The 21189-nt window shown below is 49.1% G+C and overlaps 1 protein-coding gene across 1 annotated transcript; it reads right to left on the reverse strand.

Moving 5' to 3' along the window:
- Positions 1–122: 122 nt before the first annotated feature.
- SDS (serine dehydratase) lies at positions 123–11693 on the reverse strand. The gene is made up of 8 exons (XM_053587400.1): positions 11574–11693; positions 7700–7854; positions 7311–7350; positions 6947–7086; positions 6756–6847; positions 5991–6218; positions 4256–4380; positions 123–3261 (listed from the first exon to the last, which is right to left on the reverse strand). The coding sequence occupies exons 2-8, from the start codon at positions 7850–7852 to the stop codon at positions 3053–3055; spliced, it is 987 nt and encodes a 328-aa protein (XP_053443375.1). The 5' UTR covers positions 7853–7854; positions 11574–11693; the 3' UTR covers positions 123–3052.
- Positions 11694–21189: the final 9496 nt, after the last annotated feature.

Genomic DNA, 21189 nt, shown 5'->3' on the forward strand with positions numbered 1-21189 from the left:
TGCTGTGCTTCTTGGGGCAGTGGGGAAGGTGGGGATGGCACCTTTTCTTCTCTCAGGTTTGGGTTCTGCACCATTTACAGCTTCTGTCTGTCCTTCTGTCCATTCACTCATCTCCATCCCACTTCTCCATGTCCATCTGTACAGCCTCCCACCCATCTATATCCATCTGTCCATCCATCTTCCATGCTGCTACCTATCCAACATCCATCCATCCACCTATTCATCCATTTATCACTCATCCAACCATCCACCCGCCTAACTTCTGTCCATCCACCTATTTGTCCACCCACCCACTCATCCATCTATGCACCCAATCCTCCATCTACACACCTCTACTCATCCATCCATTGACAGCCCACATCCACCTGTCTATTCATTTTTCATCCATCCATCCATATCCATCTATCCAGCTCTCCATCCATCCAGGCGTTCTGGGTCCTCCTGGGGCCCTGTTAACCATCCCCACCATCCTGTATGTTCCCGCTAGGTGTGGACCCACACAAACGGCGCCCTCCCTGTCTGCTCTTATGCATAGCTCCCAGTCCTGTGTGCTTTTGGGGAGTGGAAAGCACTGGGTTTGAATCGTGTCTCCACATCTTACTAGCTGTGGGCTCAATGTCTCTGAGCCTTGATTACTTCATCTGTAAAATGGGGTAATGATGAACAGCATTTCCCTGGGTAGTGTGATGCAGCCCACATGGGGCCTCACACACTAATATTCATTCATTGACAAATACTTACTAAGCCCCTAGTTCACACCAGGTGCTGTTAGGTCCCAGGGTACCTTGTAAGAAAAGGTAAAGAGACTCCCTTCTCCCCAGAAGTTCGCCTTGGGGAGACAACAAACAAAATAAATAAACGTGCAGCTATAATGTGCTGATAAGTGCTGTGGAGAAAATTAAGCACAGTTGGAGGCCAGGGTTGGATTTGCTTTTTCTCCTCACTGTATCTTCACAGCCCCTGCCATCTGGGAACTGATAACTTGTGGTTTTAAAAACTTAACTTCCTGCCAGTGCATTTCCCAACTCCCTAGAAGAGCATTTTCATGCTCCAAGTCTCAGTGTTCTGGTGACGGCCCTGTTAGGAGGGTGAGCCTGGGATCTTCACTTGTGTTTTGCAGATGAGGAAGGTGATGTGGGGAGGGAAAAGTGATGTGCCCAAAGTCTCCAGACCTGGGCCCGTCGGAGCCAGGATTGGGGCCCAGCCCTCTTTCCCCATCTCCTTGTGACAGTACAGGCGGAACAGGGATCAACATCTGCCGTGTGCCACTCCTGTCGATTTGACAGAAGAGCAAGCAGAGGCTCAGGGTGGTGGAACTTGCCTAGGGTCACTCTAGTTATTCCCTAGAATGATTCTGGCCTCTCTTTCAGTGTCTTGGGAGGTGGGATTGGTCATGAAGCCAGGCTGACACAGCAGAGTGTGGGGAGTTCGTGCCGTTTTCCCCACACTGGGACTTCAGCTGACCTACATTATGGGGGCAGCTGCACTTGGCCTCTGGATGCTGGGAGTTTCCCACAATCATCAGCTTTGGGGTGGCAGCTACAGGTCCATCTGTGGGTCTGCACTCCCCTAAAGGCCAAAGCTCTAGCCACTAGTCTGCCCCAGCCTGCATTGCTGCGGCGCCTCCTCTAGCAGGCAGAGGTCTCTGGGTGCCTTGCCCCTTTTGGGGTTTCATGCTTGGCTCAGGTGGGGACAGTGGAAACAGAAGCAATCCTATTCCCAACAGATTTTGGGAATCTGGGGCCCTGTGGGTGACTTGATTCCCCGTCTCTACCAGCCCTCCCTCATGTCACTGGCCCCAGGTTCTTAAGGTGCATGTGCTGCCCCTCCTGAGTGGCATGCAGGTCAGCCTGCCTCCAAGTGGCTTTGGGATGGGTTTCCCACTCCGTCCTTGAAACTTTGCAGCCCTAGCATTTATAGGGGGGTGGGGGCCTACAAGCCCAAGCAGATCAGAATGGTTCTTAAACTTCACTTTGAACTTGGGGTCCCCCCAAAGCACCCTAGAGGCTGCTATAGGAGGTGAGGGGACATTCCTGAGTGGTGGTTGGTATGTGTGTGTGGCATCCCTCCGTGCCCTTGAGTCCGCCCCTGCCATTCCTCTTTGTCTCTTATACTGGGCCTTCAGCTGCTGCTTTAGTTGGAAGAGAAGATTCCATTTTTTAAGGTTTGTGTGACATTGACCTCAAGTCTACCCACCCCTTCCCTGTCCCAGAGGTGGGTGTCCAATGCCAGTTTGCACCTTCCCCTCTCCGTGGGTCTGTGGTGAAATCATTCTGACTCATAGGAAGGCTTTCTCATCAGAGCGAGATCAGCCTCACCTGCCTGCCACTGGTTCTTCCTGCAACAGAGGCAGCTTCTGTCCCACCCAGAGTCCCTCTTGTTTAGCCATCTGCTCCCTGTGGTTCGAGGATGTCTCCTCCCAGCACACAAGCCCAGCTGGAGTCCGGGCCCTGGCTTTGCTGTGGGGTGTGGTGAGTGGGGTGAGTGAGGTATGCCCACAGTTGAGAGCCGGGCTGAGAGCAGACTTGGTCGGGTGGGAGGTGGGGAGGGCAGAGGGCAGCTGGTAATGGAAAAACTCAGAGAAAAAGACTCTTGGTTGGTTTCATAAATACATAATTTTCAATGAAAAAGCTTACATTTTAGAAAAACAAGTAAATGTGGGGATTGGGCTTCTTGGAAGGAAGGATAAGACAGTTCTTCAACTCTGGATTGAGGCCCTGTCCACCTTGCCAGGGGGAAAGGCTCAGGCAGGGCTACCGCACCCACCCAGCTCTGGGGACCTGGCATATTTGTGGACAGTTGTCATTCCAGCAGAGTGGCCAAGGACGGGCACAGAGCAGTCACAGAGATGCCAAAGAGCCCCATCTCAGCCTCACTGGCCACTGACCTTCCAGCCTCTGCACAGTGGGCTTATGACAACAAGAAGCTAACCTGCCAGCCCAGGGGCCTCAGGCTCACAACCAAACAAAAATATTTACAATGAGCTGCTGGATAAAACTCCAGCCCCTCTGGGGGTCTCCTGGGCTAGGAGAGGACATGTAGGTAAGGGTCCTCACTTGGGCAGCCCATTCTTCATGCCCAGCTGTTCCTTGAGGGCCCGCAGCTGGGCCAGGCTGATGTTGCTGCCCCCACAGACGATGACCACTAGTGACCGCAGGGGGACTCGGAGCTTCCCCTCCCCTTGCAGCTTCTGCACCACGCGGCTGTAGACGGCGGCCAGGGCCGCCCCACAGGCGGGCTCCACCAGGATCTTCTCATCATCTGCCAGAGAAGGGACCAGGCAAGGGTGTGGCCTATGTCCCCAGAGTGTGGGGGTACTGTCAGGCCACTGGCAGGGCTGGGGAATGCTCTCAGCTCTGGTCACAGGCTCAGGTTCTAGACCAAACCTCCCATCGTCACCCTAGGTGGGACCTTCTAAGCCTGAGCCGGGGCCTGGGGCATATGAGTGCTAACACTGGTAAAATGATCATGATTGCCTGAGTGCTGTTTTGATTCTGAGTTATCATCTGAGCAAGAATGCTGTTGGTTAATTAACTGAGTTAGCTGCAGATACAGGAGAATTAAATGGCAGAATACATGCTACTTTTTTTTTTTTTTTTAAATTTAGTGACAGGGTCTCTGTAAGCCCAGGCTGAGTTGCAGTGGGGCAATCATAGTGCATTATAACCTCAAACTCCTGGGCTCAAGAGATCCTCCTGTCTCAGCCTCCCAAGAAGCTGGGACTACAGGCATGTACCACCACACCTGGATAATTAAAATAATTTTTTTTTTTTAAAGACAGAGTTTTGCTATGTTGCCCAGGCTGGTCTTGAACTCCTGGCCTCAAACAATCCTCTCTTCTCGGCCTCCCAAAGTGTTGGGATTATAGGCATGAGCCGCTCTGCCAGGATTTTTTTTTCTTCTGTCATCCCTGTCCTCTAGGCTGAACCTAGGAAGAGTCCAACTTAGTTACAGACCCACCTCTGAGTCCAACTTTTGAGTCCTGTGCTTTTTTTACCCTGGTTACCAGGAATCTCAGAATCAACGTTTTAAATATTCCATTATTGTTCCCCACTGCCATGGTTATCAGGCTTCTTCATTTGTGGCTTTCACTTTTCTATTTTTACATTGTATTGTATAATAGTGTCTTCCATTAATGGGGTGTTCTAGGCAGGAATGGAAGACAGAATTGTGAAGAAAAGCTGGGGTGAGTGGGATCCCTTGACACACCAAGTGGACAGCCAGCATCTAGCTCTTGAGAGGATTTGGTACCTACCCACAAACTTCTCAATGGCGGCCACAGCCTCCTGGTCTGAGATAACTTCGGGGAAAATGGGGTGTTCCTGGAACAGCTTCAGGGCCTGAGCTCCCACAGTCTTCACACCCAGTGCCTTGGCAACACTAAGAGAGATGGGGACAGAGAAGGACTTGGACATGGAGGAAACAGCAGAGAGAAGCGGAGGCAGAGACCGAGTAGGCGTAACCTCTGAGCTGCACAGTGCTGAAAAGCCCCAGGGCCTCTTCAAGCTGGTGTGTGTGTGGGTGGGGTGGGGGGGGTGTCTTCTAATAAGGCACAGATTGAATTGGGAGTAAATAGCATCCTATTCTGTTCAACAGTGAGTCAGGAGTGAATGTCTAAAAGGACCTTTTGTCTGCTAGGACTTCCCAGCTCCAGTCTTTGCTCCAGGTAGTGACCCCCCACCTGGCTAACTCTCACTGTTCTGCCTGTCCACATCGTGCCCTGTCCCTGAAGGCTCAGGAATAAGGCCACTTCCTCCAAGGAGTCCTCCAGGGAGACTACTCAGCTCCATGGCTCTGTGTGGAATTCTCAAACTTAGGACATCTTGAGAAAGTGTTAGGTGCCAAACACTTCACAAACACGATTTAATTGTCACAACAACTTTGCTGTTACCAATTGGTTCCATTTTATAGAAGGGGAAACAGAGGCAGAGAATGTACTTGCCCAAAGTCACATGCCTAGGGAGTGGTGGCCCTGGCTCTGGGAATAGGATCTGCATAAGTCTAGCACCTGCACTGGTAAGCAACATCTGATGCTGTCCCAAACTTCCCTGAGTGACCTCTGGTTCTATTCCTGGCTCAGCTCCCTCTCATTTCCCCTCCTCATCCATAAGCATCTTGAGGGCGTGGGCCCCCTCAGCCCTTAGGCAGCACATGGCTCCCAGTAGGCACTCAGCCAGGGCTTCTTTGGTCCCTAGAGTGGGAGCAGAAGCCAACACAGCAGCTCTGCTACCGGGCTCAGGAATCTAGAAGTTCTTACGTGGACTCAGTCTTCTCCCTGTCTACATCAGAGTCTATTATCTGCCAGAACATCCCTTCTAGCTGCACACATGAACTTTTGGTATAAAGATATATTCTAGCCTCACTTACAGCTAGGTGTGGCCATGGAACTAAGTTCTGGCCAGTAAGAGGTAAGTGGAAGTGTGTCTGTGTCTGTCTTTAAAGGGTGGAGCATAGCCTCTCCTTGCTTTCTTCTTGTGAGATTGGATGTGGGTGTGATAGTTGGCACTCAGGCAGCCCTTTTGGACCATAAGGCCACATGCTAAGGATGGTAGGGCAACAAACTCAAGGGCCCTGGGACCCTGCCTTCATGGAGTTGCTCCTGGACTGTCCATCTCTAGATTTTGTTGTTATATGACAGAAATAAAGTTCAATCCTGCTTAAGCCATTGTTATTTTGAGCTTTGTGTAATTAAACACCATCTGTCAGCAGTTTAGGACTGTGATATGAACTCCTTGGGAACAAGAGCTGTGTTTAACAAATGATCAATATTAGACTTTTGTGCAAATAAGTGTGACATGGTACAGCGTCACCAGAGTCAATAGATTGGGTTTGGGTGCCCGTTGTACCACTCACTGTGTGACTCTGGGCAAATGACCAAAGTCTCAGTTTCCTCACCTGCAAAATGAGTGTCTACCTTGAAGCCAGAACTGAGGGGTGCATGTATCCCCCATTCTTGCTGGACACCTGGAGGAGGCGCCCCAGCTGCTCACCTGGTAATCTTAGGCAGAGAAACGAGCTTGCCCGCTGCAGTCGCGGCGTGGAAGCTGTGGGCGCCGAAGGTCTCCATGGCGATGATGGGCACGTCCCCCCAGCCCACCTCCTGCAGCCCCTGGACCACTCCACACAGCAGACCCCCACCACCCACTGACAGCACGATGGCCCCTGGCTTTGCACTCAGGGTCTCCTTCAGCTCCTTCACAATGGAAGTGTGGCCTTCCCTAGAGGGGATGAGAGTGGGTGGCAGGTCAGGGATGGGCTTCCTGGAGACACCAGGCAGGGGCCCAGGACACACCAGCTCAGGTTTGCACTTGACTTCATCCCAGACAGCTGATGGGCTCAAGCGATCCTCCTGCCTCAGCCTCCTGGTATCTGGGACTACAGGTGCCCGTCATGACGCTCAACTAATTTTTCTATTCTTAGTAGAGATGGGGTCTCACTCTTGCTCTGAGCTCAAAAAATCCTCCCACCTCGGCCTCCCAGAGTGCTGAGATTACAGGTGTGAGCCACCGCTCCAGGCCCATGTGTTTGCTCTTGGATGTGTTTTGTGTGCAGAGCTATAGAAAACAGGCATTTGGTGCACATGTGTCTACCTGTGTGGTGTCTCTGTGTGTGTGCACACTCACACTTGTACTTGATGGTGTTCACCCCAGTGGGAGGGTCTGTGCACACACATGGCAGCTGCGGGGCATGATGACGGGGCCCAGTGATGAAGGGGTAGCTGCCACCTACACCAGGTGATCCTGAACTCCACGTACCAGATGAGGGGGTCATCGAAGGGGGGAATGTAGACCCAGCCTGGGTTGTTCTTCGCCAGGGCCTTGGCCAGCTCAAAGGCTTCATCCAACATCTGTAAGCACACCAGGGAGACAGGAGGGGTGAGGCACTGGGGAGACTCTGTCCAGCCACCAAGTACCCTCTGTGGCCCCTGTCCTGGGTCAACACTCACCTCACCCACCACCTTGACCGTGGAGCCTTCATTCTTGAGTCGCTCAATAGTGAGTGCAGGTGTGGTGCTGGGCACGACGATGGTGGCAGGGATGCCCAGTCTCCTGGCAGCATATGCAGCCGCCATGCCTGCGTTGCCCGCTGCCAGGGGTAGGAGTGGAGAGTGTGTGTATGAGGAAGGGTCTGGGAGCAACGTGGGGCTCTGGATTCTCCTCTAACCCTAGGGTGACCACTGGCCTCCCCCTAGAATTCCAGACTGGGACTTCCACAAATGTTTGCAATGGCTCATCGCTGGGGCCCAGAGAGTTGGAGGGCCTGTCCCAGGACACGCAGCAGAGGGTGGGAGTGGGGAGCCGAGCACTTACCCGAGGAGCAGACAAAGTGTTCACAGCCTTGCTCAGCCCACTGCAGAGACAAGAGGAGCAGATCAGGCCCCCTCCCAGTCCCTGCCTGGCTCCTTCCTTCCCACCTGGAATATCTTCCAGTGATTTCGACCCTGACCTCTTCCTCCTTCATTTAGAATTTGGTCTGTCCTAGACTCAGACTGCCTCTTCCCTCTCCAAAATGATTGGCTCAGGGAAGGGTGGAGGAAGAAGCATCTGATGGCTCTGGGGTTGGCCCATTGATCCCAGATGGGTGCCCCTTAACAAGAGAGGCCCTAATGGTGGACACTTAGTAGCCTACCCTGGAATTCCTGGAAGGAGGACTTGTTACCACCACCCGCTGCCTGGATGATGTAGACCCTGTCTTGTACCGTTTTGCAGAGGTGCCCGATGCCCCGGATCTTGAAGGAGCCAGAGGGCTGGGCACTGTCCATCTTGAGGTAGACACTGGTGCCTGCCACTTTTGATAGGGCCATGCTGTCACGGATGGGCGTCTTCACATGCAGGGGTTCTCCTGATGTCATTTCTGGGAGAAAAGAAAGAAACCCAGAGGGTCAGGAGAGCTGGCCCTGGTGCCAGCAGCTGCCTTCCAGTGGACAGTGTGACCTCTTCCTTCACCTCCCAGACAGCGTCTTGGAGACCTGGGTTCAAATCTCAAGTTGGCCACCTACTCACCATGTGACATCAGACAGGTAATCCCCCCCACAGCCTCAGCTCTCTCGTCTGTAAAATTGGGAGAAGAATTTCCCCCTGCCCTGACTCCTGCACATCTTACACACCATGCTGAAATCATATTCAGACCTTAAAGCTTTCAAAAATCAGGAGACAGAGGTGGATTTGCGTGAGCTGATCCAGAGTGAACTAAAGATGGTTAAGCAAAGGCAGGACATTGGGAATAGTCTACTTACGTAAAAAATGCAGGGACACACATATGCATCCACGGATGTTCACGTGCACAGAACATCTCAGGAAACACATACAAAACTGGTCAGGGCAGAGGCCTCTGGGAAGAGCTGTACCTGGATCTGTAGCACACCTTTTGTGCTGTTTGAATGTTTTACCATGTGCTTATGTTACTTATTTAAAATACTCTTTAAAAAATAACCTAGGATGGTGGGCACCTGCAGTCCTAGCTACTCGGAAGGCTGAGGCAGGATGATTACTTGAGCCCCGGAGTGTGATGTTACTGTGAACTGGGCTGATGCCATGGCACTCTAGCCTGGGCAACACAAGGAGACTCCGTCTCAAAAAAAAAAAAATTTTTTTTTTTTAAAAAATGAATAAAAGGAGAGAGAAAAAAAACTAACTTAGGAAAGCCCAGCATCCAGTTAGGACAAGTTCCACTATGTGACATTTTACGGCTGTTAATTCATTTACTCCTCCTCACAATCCTACGATGTGGCTGATGGGGAAACAGGCTCAGGCTGCACTTTCCAGGGTGGCCACCTTGAGCTCTTCTGGTGTCACACACACTTCTCACAATGCAGTGTTGCTTTTTTTTTGAGACACAGTTCCACTGTGTTGCCCTCGATTGAGTGCTGTGGCATCACAGCTCACAGCAACCTCCAACTCCTGGGCTTAAGCGATTCTCTTGCCTCACCCTCCCAAGTAGCTGGGACCACAGGCACCTGCCACAATGCCTGGCTATTTTTTTGGTTGCAGTCGTCATTGTTGTTTGGCAGGCCCGGGCTGGATTCGAATCCGCCAGCTCAGGTGTATGTGGCTGGTGCCTTAGCCACTTCAGCCACAAGCACCAAGCCTTTAATTGATTCTCTTGCCTTAGCCTCTCAAGTAGCTGGGACGACAGGCGCCCACCACAATGCCCAGCTATTTCTTTGTTGTAGTTGTCATTGTTGTTTAGCAGGCCAAGGCCAGGTTCAAACCTGCCAGCTCCAGTATGTGGCCAGCGCCCTAACCGCTGAGCTACAGGTGCCAAGCCCAGTGTTGCTTTTCTCAATGAGAGGTGGAGCCTAGGTTTTCTCCCCTTGAACCCTGAGCTTCTGTGACTGCAGTGGAAGTGGCACTATGTGACTTCCAAGCAGTGGTGTGCTGGTAAATGTTTAGCAATCAACTCTCCAAAGGAAAGGAAAGCCCTGATTCATAGCATGTGCCAGTTTCCACGATGTGCATGTACCTACTAGGGTCAGTGCCAGACTACCAGAGAGCAGTTGGGAAGAGATGGGCATGACCTGCTCCTTGGAGCCTGCATGGGCCTGTTCTATCACACCACTGCTCTCAAGGCTGAGTCAGAAAAGGTGACATGGCCTCCACCTGGTCTCCTTTGGGCAGCCCCTGCCATGTTGGGAGGAAGCACAGGCCACATGTGGGGGCTACATGGATGTGTCCTGACAGCTTTGCTGAGGTCCCAGTTGGCAGCCAGCATCAAGTGCCACACACCAGAAGGAGGAAGGCTTCCTGAGAGGACCTGAGTTTGGCCACTGTCACTGTACAGCCGTATGAGAGACTCCGAGTGAGAACTGCCTCCCTGAGCCCAGTTGAGCCCCCAAATAACGGCTGCTGTTCTAAGTTAACAGAACTATGTTTTTGGATTGTTTACTACACAGCAATAGGAACTAGAATATTAATGTGACTTGTACAAAGTAACACCGTGGCAAGTAGGGGAGGCAGGATTTGAGCTCAGGCAGTCGGCTCCAGGGCCCAGGTTCTCTTCAGGGCCGATGGGTGTGGCTTGGGCTCCCCCTTATGGACAGGCTGTGGATGATGAAGCAGTTGAAGTGGCTCAAGAGTCTTGCTACAGACATGTCTGCCCACCCAGCTTTTCCTTTTTTTTTTTTAATTAAATCATAGCTGTGTACATCAATGCATTTATGGGGTACAATGTGATGGTTTTATATTCAATTTGAAATACTTACAACAAACTGGTCAACATAGCCCACCGCACTTTTTCTTTTCTTTCTTATTTTTTTTTTTAGAGATAGCGTTTCACTTTGTCACCCCCAGTAGAGTGATATGGTGTCACAGCTCACAGCAACCTCCAGCTCTTGGGCTTAGGAGATTCTCCTGCCTTAGACTCCTGAGTAGCTGGGACTACAGGTGTCCGCCACAACATCCAGCTATTTTTTGTTGCAGTTTGGTGGGGGCCGGGTTCGAACTCGCTACTCTCAGTATATGGGGCCGACACCTTACTCACTGAACCACAGGTGCCACCAGTGCACTTTCTTAATTATTGTGTCAAGACATTTATACTCTACACTTAGTAGATCCTCTGAAGAAGACAGAGTCCTAGGGGAGATTTCAATAGCCAGGAGAGACTATTTCGTTCCTCCTTCCTCTGCAATCTGAGAAGACCACAAGAGAGTTGCCAGCCAGTGTCCCCATCTCCAACGACACCGCCTGGTCCAGTCCCCCTGACCTGGGCATGGGTGGCTCAGACACCCCTTCTAGACTGGCCCAGATACTCCTTGGTCAGAAGAAAAGTGAGGGGTGGAAACCCCTACCACTGCACCAGCCTTAGCACCTCCCAAACAGGGGCAGCCCATGTCTATCGGAGTTAGCTAACAGCTGGGGGGGCATTTAAACACCCACGTCACTTAGATCTCTTAAAAGTCAGAGACAGGGACACTCCAAATCAGGGGCATCCCCAAATCTGTTTCAATTAACTTTCATCTCCTGGAGGTTAGCCAACCCCCAACAATGCCATTCCTGACTGACATTAAAGCCCTGACCTCAGGAAGCCCTCCTGGTTGGGGACCCTTTAGGTGGATTTGAGAAGCACCTCCCACAACCCTTCTCAGTCTGTGCCATCGGATGCTTTGGTAAGGGCTCCCCTTGAAGGTCCCCCACCCTCTGCTGGGACTGCATGTAGAGGGCATCAGTAAACCCCTCTCGGCCTGCCAGACCCACCCTACCCTGCTGGAACTCACCACTTCGGAAGAGGTTGGGAGGGAGGGGGAGCATCTGCCTGAGCAGTGCCCCTGGATGGAAGTCACCACTTCCCTCAACTTGGTATAGTAAGTGCTCAGTAAATACGAACCATCTGGACTGGGCACTTCAAGTGCATATCTCATTTCACCCTCACAATCACCATAGGAAGAAGGTTCTACTGTTATTCCCATTTTAAAGATGAGGAAACTGAGGCACAGAACTGGACGCGAACTTAGGCAGTCTGGCTCCAAAGTATGGGTTTTTATGACTCTTTCTGTCTCTCCTTCTACCCCTGGAAAACCACGGCGCTGGCCTAAGACACTCCAGTCTCTGGGCGAGACAGAGGATGAGGCCACTTACTGGGCTAGGCGATCGAGCGGGGCGGCCCGGCAGAGTGAGCGAGGGAGGGCGGGATCCCACGGAGAGGCTGAGGGACACAGTGGACTGGTACTGGGGACCACCGAGCCCGGAGCTTTATTCCCCCGGCCACTCTGGGCAGCCAATGGGGCCCCAGGGCCGGCCACGCCTCCTCCGGGACCCGCCCCCTGACCCTGGGCTTCCAAAGGGGAGGGGAAAGCTGGCCGAGCTTTTTCCTCTCTGGCAGCTTTCTGTCTTTCCCACGACCCTCTCCTCTCCCTTCTTTCCGCATTCCCTTTCCTATCCTCAGTTTCTTCATTTGCAGATGGGGACAATACCTATTTCCATAGGACCAGTAGGAAGAGTGCATGAAGATCACCGTGAAAATGCACTAAAAGTTGCTAGCATGTGCTTGGATGTGGTAGGTTCCCAGGGAACAATAATATAGCCAGAATGGCTAACAGCCACTGAGCCCTGAGCAAGTGCCAAACCTCACAGGAGGTGAATACTATTATCATTCCTATCTTGCAGAAAGGGAAGCTGAGACACACAAGGTTGTCACTTGCCCAAGACTACTCAGGCAGTAAGAGAGAGGAGCTGGTCTTGGAATCCAGGCAGTCTGACTCCCAAACCTACAATCCAAACCTAGTTCTGTATTACCTTCCTTTATTACTTTCCCCTGTCATCCATTTATGACCTTTTGGCATAGAGTGTCAGGTAGTTAAGACCCAGGGGGCCAAGATTTAAATCTTGGTTGTGTTGTTTATTAGCTGTGTAGCAATCAGCAAGTGGCTTTGCCTCCTGGAGCCTCAGTTTGCTCATCTGTAAAATGGGTTGATAATGGTACCTCTCTCCTAGGCTTAGATGACGTGGTAATGATGTATGTGTATGAGGGGCCTGGTACTGAGTGAGTGTTCAGTAAGTGTTAGTAGCTACGTCATCACCACAATCATCACCATCATCATCACGCAGAACTGGAAGGTCTTTCAGCTGAAAAATGTTTATTGTCCCCTCCTTGTCCTCAGCTGTGTGGTGATCTGTCTGTTCACAAGGATGATTCTCTCTCTCTCTCTCTCTCACACACACACACACACACACACACACACACACACACACACACACACACACACACACACACACCTAGCAGCTTTCTTCCTGGCCCCTTCAACAAAGGTCTCTTGTCAGGTTGGCCTGGACAAGAATATCAATGAGACAGAAGACAGCCAGGGCACAAACAGCCTGCATGGCAATCTCTCTCTGTAGGACAAGCAGTCCTCCCTGACCTTCCACAGTGCTCACAAGACTCCTCCCCAGTGGACTCAACATATGTGCATTGGAGTGGCATGCATACTCCGTGACATGGAATGGCAAAGCCAGGGAGATGTGGGCATTGTGAATCTCAGATGTGGATGAAGCGTCCCTTGTGTGTATCCGAGTGTATACAGTTGGCAGGCACACTGCCAGAGCACCTGCTGGTAACTGATCTCATGCCGTGTGTCTCCTGGGTGGGTGGGCTCATTTAAGCCCCAGATAACTGGGGAATGGGCATATGGGATCCCATATTACGGGTGAGGAAACAGGCTCAGAGGTTGAGTGGAGTTACTGGGGAGCACCAGGCGGCAAGTGGAAGTGACAAAAAACGAACTTAGGCATTCTGAATTCTTGTGGACACAGGCAATGGAGAGGGTTGAGAGGGGGTGGGGCCAATCTTGCCAGCCTGGCCACATTCACAGGTCCTAGATTTAGCCTTTGGATGGTATCCCATGCAAGGGCATCCACGCAGTCAGGGAGTCTTATCGTGTTGAGTTGATTTATAATCTAATGCCACGATTGGATACAGGGTAGTGGGTAGGTTTACAAGTGCTAGGGACAAGACCACTAACTCTTTAGAGCTCTATATAGAGATGGTGCCAAAAAAAATGTATACATAACTTGAGCAAGGAAAAAAACTGTATTAAATTTGTAACACTCAAGGCACATTTGACTTCTGCAATTACAAGAGGCACTCAATGCGACTCGTATTAATCTTTTGTTATCAATATATACATTGTTAGAATTTTAACACAGTTTTTTCCTTTCTTAAAATATGTACACATTTTTTGGGCACCTTCTGCATTGTTCCATTTGTGTCAACAAAAATGTATCAATGTTGTGACTTGAAAAACACCAAATTAAGAAAGCTGACCACTTAAAGACCAGAAAGGGGGGAAAGAAAAAATATAAATCACTGTCTTTGATATTCTGCCTGGGCGTATCCTTGTTTTAATAATAACTCCATCGAAATACAATTTACGTAGCGTACAATTCACCTGTATACAGAATATTGATTTTAGAATTTCTTTATCATCCCAGAGGAAGCCCATCCTCCCCACTCCCCAGCTCCTGCAACCACCTGTCTATGTTCTCTCTATGGCTTTGCCCTGTGCTTTTGCCATTTCATATAAATGGAATCAAACAATGTGAGGTCTTTTGTGTCTGGCTTCTTTTATGTGGTGTAATGTTTTCAAGGTTCACCCGTGCCATAGCATGTGACAGTGCTCCATCCCTCTTTATGCTGAATGATGCTCCATCCTATGATAGACATTTTGTTTATCCATTCATCAATTCATGGACATTTGCTGTCCGAATACCTCTTCATTTTTAAACATGTAAAAAATTGCTGGGCAAGGTGGTACATACCTGTAATCCCAGCTACTTGGGAGGCTGAGGCAGAAGGATCGCTTGAGCCCAGAAGTTTTAAGCCAGCCTGGGCAAAATAGCGAGACCCCAGTGTAGACTGCCTAGTCAGACAGGCCAAGTACATATCCAACTTTTGCTATCAACTTGCGTGTGATGTTGAACAAGTCACTTAACCTCTCTGTGCTTCTGTGTCTTCAACTAATTGCAACCACCTTTAAGACTTGTTATGAGGCTTTAATAATTGATGTAAAGCTAGGAGGGCAGTTGCTGGCATATAGTGGACACTTAAGCAATGATGGTCATTTTTATTTTCTAGTGCTTAAGAGGGCATCAGTGTCCCTAGCTCCGGGTGATGGGACACAAGTGTTCTCTTCTCCCACCTAGTTCTCCTTTAAAAGGTCTTGGGAAGCAGGAAAGGAAAGTTCAAGTTGTTTTCTTCCATGAACAGCTGGGCAAACCAAGGCCCAGCTCTATCTAAAACAAGAAGGTGAGGGCAGAGCCCAAAGTCCTGGGAGGAGGGGAGTGGAGTCTGGCTGGGGAACCTGGAGCAAGTGCCTCCCTCATCTCCACCTCCTGGCTCTGTTATGTCATGCACTCCTGGGGATGTGTCCCTGAGGATGGCCCAATCAGTGTGTCCTTGGCTCTGGGACGTGGGGCTTCTGACGGTTGTTTTCCTGGCTGGGAAGGAACAGGCAGCTCTCATCTCTGTTTGCCCTCCCTGGCCTGCACAGCCAACTCCCGAGTCTCCTGATTAGTTAAGATCTCTGGCTCCTGAGCCCATCAGATTCTGGTTGCAATTGCCTCCCTGCTATGTGACCTTGGGGCAGTCACCCAACTTCTCTTAGCCTCTGTTTCCTGCCCTGAGAGATGAGGACAGTGATCCTTCCAGGGTGTTTGCAAGTCTCCACACCCATCTCCTCCTTGTGTTTCAAGTCTGGGTTGGAGCCCCTTTGGGATCTGTAGTCTGGAAGCCTTTGGTCTCTCCCCAGGTAGGCCCCTGTGAGCAGCTTGAGGCCAGACTTGCACCTGACCCCATCCCTCTGCTTCCCCCAATCCTGTGCCTAGACCCTTGCAGGTGCCTGCTTGTTGGGCTCCCTGGCTGCCTGTCCCCCATATAGTAGCTGGAGGGATTCTCTGCAACCCAAGTTAGGTCACGTTGCTACTCTGCTCAAGATCCTCCCATGGCTTCCACCTCCCTTGGAATAAAAGCTGAGGTCCTGACAGCTTGACCTGGCTGCATCACTTCTCTGCCCTCCTCCCCTCTCTCCTCCATCTACTCTTTGCTGTCCATGCTGGCCTCCCTGGTGCTCCTCCTACACACCAGCCTCCCTCCTGCCTCAGGGCCTTTGCATACACCCTTTCCTGTGTGGCTTGTTCTTCCTTTAGATATCCATGTTGCTCACACCTTCACCTACTTAGAATATGTGCTTATGTTGTCACCATCACAGAGAGGACGTCCCTGGTCCATCTATCTAAAATTGTACAATCTGCTTTTGTTTTTTTCTGTACTTTTGTCATATTATCCCTACTTCCCCTGTTATTGCCTGTACCCTACCCCCACCCCTACCCTACTAGCTGGGAGCTCCAGGAGGGCAGGGGATTGGCCTGTTTTCTTCACTGGTGAGTTCCTAGGGCCTGACACATTGCCTGGCATCCAGTAAGTGCTCAATAACCATTGGCCAATTTATTGCCAAATAAAATGAACAAAGTATCTGAGAAGTATCACAATAAGAAGAAGAAAAAATACTGAGTGATCGTCACAGTGCTGTGGGTGTCACAGCAGCCCTTGGAGGGGGCTTCTGTGATGATCTCCACAAATGAGCCCCGGGGTGGGGAGCTTATTCCTTTTCCAGAGGAAAGGTCGCCCAAGACCCTGCTGGCAGCCCCTCATGCCCTACTGTAAGCCAGGGTCTGTGTTCAAAGCCTGCCCGGCCTTCTTACAACCTGGTTTTCACAATTCACCACCCTCAAAGCAAAAGCACCTTGTAAACGTCCTAAGGCCCCTGGGATGGTTTCTATCTCTCGAGATAGTCCTTTCCTTTGCAGAACCTGTGCCTTGTGTACACTCCACTTTTTTCCAGCCCCTATTCAAATAAGGCCCCACACCAAACCCCTCATTCAAGGGCAGTCATTCTCCAAGTGGGGAGTTTTGCACCCCAGGGGACACTGGGTAATGTCTGGAGACATTTTTGGTTGTCATGCCTGAGATGAAGGTTGCTAATAGCATTTAGTGGACGGAGGCCAGGGACCCTGCTCAACACCACACAGTGCACAGGACAGCCCCTCACACCCAGGGATGATCTGGCCCCAAATATCAGTGATGCTGAAGTTTAGAAACTCTACTCAAGGGCTATATGACATGAGACTAGTACCTCCCTTATTCTGCCTTTTCTACTTCTATTAATATGACCAGGACTTAATCCCACATGGGCAAAATGTATTTTATCTAAAAAACTATTGTTCCTTATCCAACTGTTACTCAACCAAATCCCCTAGAGAAGCTAAAAGATATTTTTCTTAGTGCAACTAATTCAGTCCAATTCCATCAGGCCTCTCTTGTTTTGGACTTAATATGTTTAATCTCGGTGGCTCTCAGTATAAGACTTGGCATTTAGCCCTCTTTATTTTCATTCACCTGGCTTCAACCATCATTGGAGTTGATGAAGACTTTGTAGGACCCTGTCTGGATCATTTGGTGGCTATGTCTGTGACAGCTTTTCTCCTATCATCCCTGATAGGAGAAATAGCCTCTTGGTGGGCCCTTATATCTCACACTGGCCACCATGGCCAAGGTCAGGACCCCATGGCCATGCCAGGCTTCTCTCTTTTTTGGGCCTATCGTTATCCATTCATCACTATGTGATGGACAGTGGAGCTGCTCCACACACCACAGGAGGAATTTTGTCCAAAGCTCATGGAAACCTCAAGATATTCGCAGCAGGATTAAATCTCAGGCCACAAACTCTGTTTCTTTCTTTCTTTCTATATACACATTGAAAATTAATTTTAATTGATCAATCAATCAATTAATTGCTGGAGAGCGGATTTAGCAGAATGCCACTGAAACTGAGAGAGGAGGAAGAGAGGAAATGCAGGCAGTGTGTTCAGTGGGAGGGAGGGGAGTGGGTGATAATTAATATTCTCAAAATATTCTTCCACCACAAATGCCTCATCTTGGCGTTTCAGCTCGATCATGAAACCATACAACTATGGCAAAAGGAAAAACTTGTTTCTGGTGATTTTGAGAACTGCTGCTCACTGCCCCTTCTTTAGCAAATAGTTGCAGGCAATTCTCTTTCCAGCGTTTTCTCTGTCCTCTGTTCACTTCTCCTTGTCTACATCCAGGATGTGGAACTATTTCTCTCTGTCGTTTTTTGTTTGTTTGTTTGTTTGTTTGTTTTTGAGACAGTCTCACTATGTCACTCTTGGTAGAGTGCTGTGGCGTCACAGCTCACAGCAACCTCAAACTCTTGGGCTTAAGAGATTCTCTTGCCTTAGCCTCCCAAGTAGCTAGGACTACAGGCACCCACCTCAACATCCGGCTATTTTTTTGTTGCAGTTGTCGTTGTTTAGCAGGCCTGGTCCGGGTTCAAATCCGCCACCCTTGGTGTATGTGGCTGGCGCCGTAACCATTGGGCTACGGGCACTGAGCCTCTCTCTGTGTTTTAAAATAGAGAACTTGGCTGGGTGCAGGGGCTCATGCCTGTGATCCTAGCACTCTGGGAGGCCAGAGTGGTGGGAGGTGGGAGGATCCCTTGAGCTCAGGAGTTCAAGATCAGCCTGAGTGAGACCCATCTCTACTGAAAAAAGAAAAATTAGCCATGGTGGTGTGCACCTGTAGTCCCAGCTACTCAGGAGGCTGAAGCAGGAGGATCATTAAGCCCAGAAAGCTGACGTTGCTGTGAGCTATGACAGCACAGGACTCTACCCTGCAGAGGGCAATGAAGTGAGACTCTGTCTCAAAAAATAAATAAAAATAAAATGGAGAACTTTTGTAAATTAAACTCTATTTTCATAAGAATGTAAAAAAAAAAAAGCCTCCTTATTTAAACACTCTGACAAGAATCCTTCTGCAAAGCAAAAAAACCCTCTTGTAAGAGGTATGCTGTTTGCCCTATTTTCAAGTTTGAGGGTGGAAACTTCTTTTTTTCTTTTCTTTCTTTTTTTATTGTTGGGGATTCATTGAGGGTACAATAAACCAGATTACACTGATTGCATTTGTTAGATGCACTGATTGCAATCGTGTCTTGCCCCCAAAAGGTGTGGCACACACCAAGGCCCCACCCCCCTCCCTCCTTCCCTCTCTCTGCTCTTCCTTTCTCTACCCCTTCCTCCTTCTCTCTCTCTCTCTTTTTTTTTAGAGACAGAGTCATACTTTTTCACCCTAGTTGAGTGCTGTGGTGTCACAGCTCACAGCAACCTCCAGCTCTTGGGCTTAGGCGATTCTCTTGCTTCAGCCTCCCTAGTAGCTCAGACTACAGGTGCCCGCCACAACGCTGGGCTATTTTTTTGTTGCAGTTTGGCCGGGGCTGGGTTTGAACCCACCACCCTTGTTATATAGGGCCAGCGCCCTACTCACTGAGCCACTGGCGCCACCAGAGGGTGGAAACTTTTTAAAAAATTTATTTTCAAGTAGTTTTAGATTCACAGAAAATTGTACTAAAACTGCAGAGATAGTCTAGAGTGTTCCCACAAACCCCACACTGGACTCCCTCTATTGTTACGTCTTATGTTAATGTGGTTATTTGTCCCATTATTGAACCAATATTGGTATAGTATTATTCAATAAAGCCCACACTTTATTCAGCTTTCCTTAGCTTTTCTTCTGTTCCTGAGGTCCCATCCAAGATAACACATTGCATTTAGGTGTGGGGTCTCCTCTGGCTCCTCTCGGTTGTGACAGTGTCTCCAACTTCTTTTGTTTTCGATGACTTTGACAGTGGTGAGGAATAATGGTCAGACATTTTGTAGAAGGTACCTCAGTTGGGGTTTGATTTTTTTTCTCCTGGATTTATGAGATTTAGAAGGAAGACCACAGAGGTGGGATGCCATTCTTATCCGCACTCTTTGAAAGGGCTTATTAGCTACCGTTGTGACTTGTCACTGTTCATCTCAACCCTGACCACCTGGCCGAGGTGATATTTGTCAGGTCTCTTCACTGTGAAGTCACTTTTTTTTTGGTCTGGATGTGGGATTTTTAAAAGTTGCACCCATCTATTCTCCACCCGGATCCACTGTTTATTTTGGGTATTTGCTCTCCCTGTTTGGTAATTGTCTTTCTGTCTGCGTATTACTTGGGCCTGTATCAGATTGGGGAAGTCATTACGTAAAACCAAAGGATTTACTAACATTTGTCCCTCCTCTGATGGCAATGACGCCTTTCACTTTGGGTCCACACTGTCCCCTAGATAGATCTTCTAGCCCTGTGCTGTCTGCTATGTCAGCCACTGGTCACTTGTGGCTGTTGACATCTCAATTAGACAAAATTAAACTTCAGTTCCATGGCCCAGTGTGGTGGCTTATGCCTGTAATCCCAGCACTCTGGGAGGCCAAGGTGGGTGGATTGCTTGAGCTCAAGAGTTTGAGACCAGCCTGCGCAAGAGTGAGACCCCATCTCTACTAAAAATAGAAAAACTAGCTGGGAATAGTGGCACATGCCTGTAGACCCAGCTACTCAGGAGAGTGAGGCAAGAGGATTGCTGTGAACTATGATGCCATGGCACTCTACCCAGAGCAACAGAGTGAGACTCTGTCTATGAAATGAAATGACATGAAATGAAATGAAATAAAATAAAATAAAATTCAGTTCCTTAGTTGCACTAACAACATTTTAAAGGTTCATTAGCCAGTACCAGACAGGGCAGATTATAGAACATTGAAAAATTTTCATTATGGGGCCCAGCCTTCTTTTTCCCTTCCTTCCCTACCTCACCTCCCCCATCACACTGGGATAACCATTGTTATTACAGCATTGATCTCCATGAGACTCCTGGCGTAACACACAACTACAGACTGGTATACTGAGCATTTGTGGTTATTGTTCTTTATTTAAAAATAAAAGATTATTATATGCTGTATATATTCATTTTCCATTTATTTAATTTATTATTTTTTTTAGAGACAGAGTCTCACTATGTCGCCCTCAGTAGAGTGCTGTGACATCACAGCTCACAGCAACCTCCAGCTCTTGGGCTTAGGTGATTCTCTTGCCTCAGCCTCCCGAGCAGCTGGGACCACAAGCACCAGTCACAACGCCCAGCTATTTTTTGTTGCAGTTTGGCCGGAGCTGGGTTTGAACCCACCACCCTTGGTATATGGGGCCAGCGCTCTACTCACTGAGCCACAGGCGCTACCCTCCTTTTGCATTTATAATGCATCCTGAACATCTCTTTGGGTCAATACATTTAGATCTAATTTATTCTTTGTGATGGATGCATAAAATTCCATGGTGGGGGTGTGTTATGATTTATTTTGACTTAATCATTTCCCAATTCAAAGGCATCCAGATTTCCATGTTTTTTATTATTATTATTACTTTTTGCTATTCTGAATAGGACTCTAATACAACACTCTCATACTAATACAACACTGGTACTGTTTTTTTTTTCTTAGGGTAATAAATCCTCCAAATTAAAATTTCCTGGTTAAAGGTATGTGTAAGTATTGGATTGCAATAGATATTGATGTAACTGTTTCCCAAAAGGCTGTAGCAATTCCTCATCACACAAGCAACACATGAGGGTGCTTATTCCTACATATTCACCAGCCCTGCTTTTAACTGCCTTTTTGCTTAAAAAAAAAAAAAAAAGTGTTTTGCTAACCTGATAGTTTTGAAAATGAGAGAAAAACATAAAAAGAACCCCGGAGTTCAAGGCTGCAGTGAGCTATGATCATGTCACTGCACCTCAGCCTGGGCAACAGACAGAAACCTTGTCTCTTA

Source organism: Nycticebus coucang, chromosome 4, assembly GCF_027406575.1.
Source record: "Nycticebus coucang isolate mNycCou1 chromosome 4, mNycCou1.pri, whole genome shotgun sequence".
In the NCBI taxonomy this organism is placed as follows: domain Eukaryota; kingdom Metazoa; phylum Chordata; class Mammalia; order Primates; family Lorisidae; genus Nycticebus; species Nycticebus coucang.

Coding starts and splice junctions, on each gene's coding strand:
- SDS (XM_053587400.1), bottom strand. CDS start 7,852: ATGACATCAGGAGAACCCCTGCATGTGAAGACGCCCATCCGTGACAGC. Junction 7,351..7,699: donor TCGGGCACCTCTGCAAAACG/GTACAAGACAGG, acceptor TTGTCTCTGCAG/TGGGCTGAGCAAGGCTGTGA. Junction 6,219..6,755: donor TTCGATGACCCCCTCATCTG/GTACGTGGAGTT, acceptor CATCCCCTCTAG/GGAAGGCCACACTTCCATTG.